At 35.2% G+C, this 6,576-nt stretch overlaps 2 protein-coding genes across 4 annotated transcripts; one reads left to right on the top strand and one right to left on the bottom strand.

Moving 5' to 3' along the window:
* LOC104789399 (3-hydroxyisobutyryl-CoA hydrolase-like protein 4, mitochondrial) lies at positions 212–3,125 on the top strand. Of its 3 annotated transcripts, XM_010515102.2 has the most exons (10): positions 213–507; positions 586–687; positions 919–971; positions 1,125–1,259; positions 1,354–1,450; positions 1,616–1,745; positions 1,872–2,050; positions 2,322–2,449; positions 2,566–2,667; positions 2,862–3,125. In XM_010515102.2, the coding sequence occupies exons 1-10, from the start codon at positions 279–281 to the stop codon at positions 2,961–2,963; spliced, it is 1,257 nt and encodes a 418-aa protein (XP_010513404.1). In that variant the 5' UTR covers positions 213–278; the 3' UTR covers positions 2,964–3,125. The 3 variants fall into 3 exon arrangements, with proteins under 3 accessions (XP_010513410.1, XP_010513404.1, XP_019083412.1); XM_010515108.2 differs by lacking the exon at positions 586–687 and having other exon boundaries at positions 212–507; XM_019227867.1 differs by lacking the exons at positions 213–507; positions 919–971 and having other exon boundaries at positions 616–687.
* Positions 3,327–5,418, bottom strand: LOC104789394 (syntaxin-32). The gene is made up of 5 exons (XM_010515099.2): positions 4,974–5,418; positions 4,447–4,703; positions 4,181–4,353; positions 3,798–4,007; positions 3,327–3,687 (listed from the first exon to the last, which is right to left on the bottom strand). The coding sequence occupies exons 1-5, from the start codon at positions 5,212–5,214 to the stop codon at positions 3,528–3,530; spliced, it is 1,041 nt and encodes a 346-aa protein (XP_010513401.1). The 5' UTR covers positions 5,215–5,418; the 3' UTR covers positions 3,327–3,527.

The raw sequence follows: 6,576 nt of genomic DNA, 5'->3' as shown, positions 1-6,576 counted from the left end.
AAAATGGAAAACTCGAATTTGAAAAATAGAAAATCCAAACTAATTGTTTTATTTAAGGTTTTTTCCTGTATTGTTATAATATTTTATTTGGTTTATTAATATTAGGGGTTATTTGACACTTTTTTAAAAATATGTCAGGGTTTTTGTGGGTTTAAAATTCCACAAACAAAAAGTTTGGGTTTTAAAAATGTTTTTAGAAAATGTGAGGGGTTTTTTTCATTGTATCTCTCTCTCATGTTTGGTTTCTCCGACAGACTTGGAATTGGGAAATCACAGTGATGATCAAGACTTTGTCTGTGGCTTCTGCTCGCATCTTCTTCTTCTCCAAATCCTCTCTAGCCTTTGTTAGTCGCTTCTCCTCTAAGCTCTCTTCATCGCATCGCCGGAAGTTCACTACTGCGATGGCTAGTGGTGGAAGGGACGAGTTCGTGAAAGGAAACGTATATCCAAATGGCGTTGCTTTAATCACTCTTGATCGACCTAAAGCTCTCAACGCCATGAATCTAGGTATGTTCGTTTAAGAAAGACTTAAGCTTTTTTATGAAATGAGTAAGTTCAATCATTAAAGAAACGAAATTTTTGTAGAAATGGATTTAAAGTACAAGAGCTTGCTTGATGAGTGGGAATCTGATCCTAGAGTCAAATGTGTTATCGTCCAAGGCAGCACTCCTCGGGCCTTTTGTGCCGGTAAAAAAATAATCTTTTTGTTGTTGTGTTGATAGATATGTGGATTCTGGTTTTTAAGATTGTAGGATCCAAATTGTGGGATGTACAATGAATCTTATAGAAAGCAAAAGCTAAGTGTGCTGTTTTTTGCTTTTTGTGGGGTTTTTAGGTTTCATTTTCTTGCATCAAAGGTGTTCTCTTTTATCTAACTGGATAGAATTTTAGTAATAATGGGTCTTAGTTTATCTGCAGGTGGTGATGTGAAGCAGATTACAACCAAGAATCAAATGTCAGATATGATACAGGTCTGTTTGTGCTATTTTAGTCTATTAGTTTGATCAAGTTAAACTATGTGGTAACAATCTTTAGAGAACAAGGATTTACACCATGCTTGATTACCCTCCAAGATGTATGTTTCTTATTTATATGGTAACAACTCTAACTTTGCTTCCTTTTAGGTGTTTACAGCTGAGTATTCACTGATATGCAAGATTGCTGGATATAAAAAACCATACGTTTCTTTAATGGATGGCATAACAATGGGATTTGGCCTTGGTCTTTCTGGACATGGGCGCTACCGAGTGATAACAGAGGTTCTCATAGTAAATCCTCGTTCTGTACTTATATGTGGATAACATATATCATGCATTTCTTACCTCCTGTCATTGTTTTGTTATCCATTTTAAGAGGACGGTCCTCGCAATGCCAGAGAATGGAATCGGGTTGTTTCCAGATGTTGGTTTTTCATATATAGCAGCTCATAGCCCTGGCGAAGGATCTGTTGGTATGTTCAACTCCTAGATTCCTAATAGTTCCTCCCAAGTTTTGCTTTCAGTCAGATTTGTTGTCACCTGGTCATTATGTTCACGTATGTATGTTTTTATATTGCATAACAAATGATGTTGTGTCATTCTCTACCAGCAACGTTTTCAACCTTCAAATTCTGCAGGTGCTTACCTTGGTATGACTGGGAGAAGAGTTTCCACACCTTCAGATGCATTGTTTGTGGGTCTTGGGACACATTATGTACCATCTGGAAAGCTAGGTTCACTCAAAGAAGCCATTTTGTCGGCTGACCTGTAAGCCCTTACAGACTACTTTGTTCTGACATATTTCGATCGATTTCATGTGCATATTTCAGATATAGAAGCTTTTTGGTATTACTCTGTTTAGTTTCTCAGAAAGCATATGTGTTGGTAATACAGTTCCAAGGATCCCCATCAAGACATCCAATCAACTTTATCAAATTATAGCAGTGATCCTGAATCTGAATCCCAGCTCAAAGTGCTTTTGCCTCAGATAAAATCAGCTTTTAGTACAAGTAAGTCTGTTAAGGAAACAATCCAAGAGCTGAAGAAGTACCAGCAGAGCAGTGAAGCTTCAGGTATTATACTCATTACTATTTTAAGGTTTCGATGAAGATCTATTTGGTTCCATGCTCTCTTAGTGATTTTTATGTAGAGATACCTAACCCTTAGTGCGTGTGTGGTGTCTATAACAACGACTACACTTCGAGATAATAATAAGACTTCTCTCTTTTTCTTTAGTAGTGGTCACTTTGACTTTCTGAAGGATCTAGCTGAAGCGTAGATGGATACATAAATTGAATTTGGTATCCTGCCTCTGAGAAATTTGGACATGATGTTTATGTACAGTTGCAGAGTGGGCTAATGAAGCACTCGAAGGCCTTGTAAAAGGGGCACCGTTTTCTCTTCACCTAACGCATAAGTACTTCTCGAAAGTTGTTTGTGCCAAGGGAATGACTGACAACGGGATGTCAACGGTGAGTCCAAACTCTTTGTTTCCAATTACGTTACAACTTTTCACAACAAGTAATATACTTCACTAGTAATAAGTTTTCACTAGTAATAACTTAAAACTTTTCTTTCCATCTTGAAGCTTAATGGTGTGATGAAAACTGAGTACCGTATTGCTTTAAGATCTGCTTTGCGCGGTGATTTCACTGAAGGTGTTAGAGCAGTCTTGATTGACAAAGACCAGGTTTTGTTCATTGCCACTCAAGATTTATTCAGTTAATTGTGTCACATGATTATTGTGTGCTTTCTCATTTTAGGGAAGTTGTCTTTGACGATCAGAGTTTATAATTCTAGACATGTCACAGTCACTTTTTGGCCTCTGTTGTCTCTGTATTGCCTTGTTATAAGCTATCATTCATGAGTGGTTTTTTCTCGCAGAATCCAAAATGGAAACCAGCAAGCGTAGACGAGGTAGATGAATCAGAAGTGAATTCTCTCTTTAAGCCATTAAGTCCTGAACTTGAAGAGCTAAACGTATGAAAAGCTACTTACCAAACCACGGAATAAATTTGCTTGTTGGATTATAGTGCTGCAGAATTTATCCCATCTATGTATCATTTTTTCAAGTCGTCGAATTGATGAATATACAACAGAAATCATTATTTTCTAATAAAGTCGTCTCTCTTTAGTCTTTACAGCATAGAGTAGAGTGCTACAATCAATTCATACGTTTACAACTTTACATGATCCTAGCTATATTTTCTAAGGGATATTTTTTCTCTGAAGTTCATTACTCATAATTCAATAGGAAATGATACAAACCAAATAAAAAATAGTACATGATGTAATAAATAAAGTACAAATGGAATCAGAAACATACCTAATGGCAGGCAAGAGAAGTGGTAGTGAAAAGAGAAGCAGAATCACAAATAAAATTGTTTGTAGAACTTAAAAAGAAATTTTACATGGACGTGACATTATATTTTATCTCCATTAATCTGAACAGAGCATAAGATCCCTTTTTTCTCTTATAGTCTTTACATGTCAATAGGATACGACAGAAAAAAAAAGAACCATGTTGAAACTCTTTCAAAATCAATTTTTTTACGCCACGAAGAAGAGGAAAATCATGAGAAATGCAATGAGTACGAAGAAAATTTTCATCATCAGCCATCGGTTTGACGATATGCTGTTGAGATACCTGGCCAGTTGGCTCTGTGCTCCTTCCACATTCGCTAATGTATCTTCCATGTTTTGATCGATCCTGTACAAACCATCAGCATATCATATTATACTTCCTTTCCAAAAAAATGTGTGAAATGAATCATAAAACAGTTGAAACGTTTTGGTGTTTTCCTCATGAGGAAGACGAACCTGATAGCAATCTCCCCTTGCTGAGAAACCATGGTTGCTAGTTGTGTAAAGATACTGCCTAGCTCGTGGATTGTTGATTCGACGTTGTGTAGAGCTTCAGCTCGGCTCTGCATATATGTGTCCTGCAATGGGACCATCTGTTGCTGCTGCTGTTGTTGTTGTTGTTGACTCTGCTGCAACAATGGTGAAGATTCGGCCTCTCCCTGCTTCCTGTTAATGTAGAGATTATAAACGATCTTGAGTTCTTGACAAGCCAAATTCTATAATGAGCAAAGACTGACTTTGTACAGATAAGATTCTAGTAAATACAACAGCAAATTTCTGATTCCCATTAGACAAAATTCTTTACCAGATTTCAAGAGGTAATATTAATAGTAGTTTACCATGGGACTAACTGAGATGACGATGAAGAAGCCCCATTTGCCCATGGAAGAGGAGCAGATTCACTAGCAGCAGCCTTAGCAGCCAAAGGGCGCTGGCGAACGAATGGGTTTGTTGATTCTTTGGAAGCGTTTGAAGAGAAGAGTTGCCTTCGATTTTCATGGATCTTCATGTTCTGCAACACCAGACAAGTAAATAAATAGCTCAGTCTATAGCATCATTACACTAGCAAAAAGGTGTAAGAAATCCAAGGAAACAAAGAACGAACCTCGGTTCTCATGGTAAGAACATCCTTAAACTCTTTGGTAGTATCCATCAGACGATTCTTTAAATCGTCAACAACAGTTGCTGAGAAGTTAGCTTTGTCCCTATCTCTAGAGCTGTTCCCTTCATCATTCTGAGAGCTCTGGAACACTTGAAGGTCGACCAGAGCAGTATTTAGAGCAGAGATCTCTTGCTTGACGACTACTGTAAGCTCTTGTATCTCCCGAGTCGGATCATCAAATACTGATGTCTTCTTTGCAACTGATTTTGCAACAAAAATCACAAAGTTAATGAAAACATTCTGAAGTATTCTTGAGAAATTCTCACACCATTCCTACTACTAGCCATGGTGGTCTCAATCTAGCTTTTGCTACCATAATCTAAGCAAAAATCATATCTCCTCCTACGATTCAGATAAGCTATATTCGTTTCAAAGGACTATTTCTAACACCTTAAGCTAAAGCCGTACACGAAGATTAACTAATCCAGATTCACAAGATCCCACTCTAAATTTCAAATTGAACAACTTACGTTTCGCAAGCTTCGCCAGTTTCTGCGACGTTTGATGAATAGCTATACCAATCTGACCAGCTCTCTTGTTGAACTCAGATCGTTTATTCAGATCCTCTCTTCTCACACCATCGTTCCAATTATTACCACCGTACGGTGCATTATTCGCCGCCGGAGCAATCGATCCCCTCCCGCTCTCCACAATTTTGAAAAACTCGGCCGTCCGATCTCGATACGACGATTGCCCATGCCTCACCGACATTGTTCTTCGTCCTCAGAGAAGCTTCGGATCTGGTCTCTTCTCAGAAGCAAAATCAAACAGAAACGTAGAGATTCAAACGAATTTGATGGATTCGAATCTGATGATTTGGTACAGAGTCACGCAAATCGCAATGGTATCCCTATAGAGGAATCGTGAACAAAAGCCAAAAAAAAAAAAAAAAAAAACTTAACCAAAATCAGAAGGAGAAGAGCTTAAACCGATCAAACGCGTTGGCAATGATAATATTTCTCCTTTTTTGTTTGTTTTGTCCATTGTGTTTCTGAAATGTCAAATTTTGGCCCAATATTATTATTTGTTTCAAAAGCGTTACAAAATCAAATGTTTCGAAAATTTTAAAACTCCGGTTAAACTGATCCGCTTATGGAACCTAAACCCGGCGATAAAACGATTCTATAAAATTTTGTAAATTCAATTAATATATTTTATAAAATAATATATATGTTCTGAAATGAACATAAATTTTCATTTTCGTAATATATATTATGCTCTAAATAATATAATTGGTTAAAAAGTATGACAGTTTTAAACAAAATTTTAAATACCATTATTTTGAAATTACTAACATATCATATAATGTAAATACATATATTTATAAAATAAAAACACATAATTTTCAACGAAAAAATGGAAACAAGAGCTGATATAATAGAAGCTTTAGAAATGTAATAAAAAAAAGATGTACAGTAAATAGAAAAAATAAAATGTGTTTATTTATATAAAATAAATACCTTTAAAGTTTGGACGTAGAAGATGAAAAGGAAAGAGGACGGCATAAACATTTTGATTATCTATTGAGATATTTTGTAGAAAAGATAAAAGAACATTTTGATGTATATAAAAAAAATGTGTTTAATTTATGAAAAGATCTTTCATAGAGAAGATGATTGTAAATAATAGAAATTTTAATTATTAGTTTTGTACAAAATTGAAAAGAAACAATAAAAAAGTAAATGATTTTTGAATCATTATTCTGTTAATCAAAATTTAATTGGTATGTATAAGAAAGAGTGAACACCATAAAAAAAAGCAGTAGAGGAGTGGTTTTGATTTTTGAATGAGAGAGCAGAAATAAGCAGTTGACCTTTAAATATAGGCTCTGATTGGTAACGACTGTTACTTTTGTCTGTAAAGACTTTTACTTTAAAATTTTAGCTACAGAGAATTTGGTTTTAGATGCTTTGACTGTAAAAACTTTAACTGTTAAAATCTGATTGTTTACCAAAAACTTCAAAAGTTGTGACTGTTATTTTTATTATTATTATAAATATTAATAATAAGTAAATATTATTTCATAAATCAATTCATATAACACTTTAATCAATTCATATACCAATAGTCAAT

The sequence above is a fragment of the Camelina sativa genome, chromosome 1 (genome assembly GCF_000633955.1).
Source record: "Camelina sativa cultivar DH55 chromosome 1, Cs, whole genome shotgun sequence".
NCBI classification, from domain to species: domain Eukaryota; kingdom Viridiplantae; phylum Streptophyta; class Magnoliopsida; order Brassicales; family Brassicaceae; genus Camelina; species Camelina sativa.
This window is presented reverse-complemented; position numbering and strand designations above follow the sequence as displayed.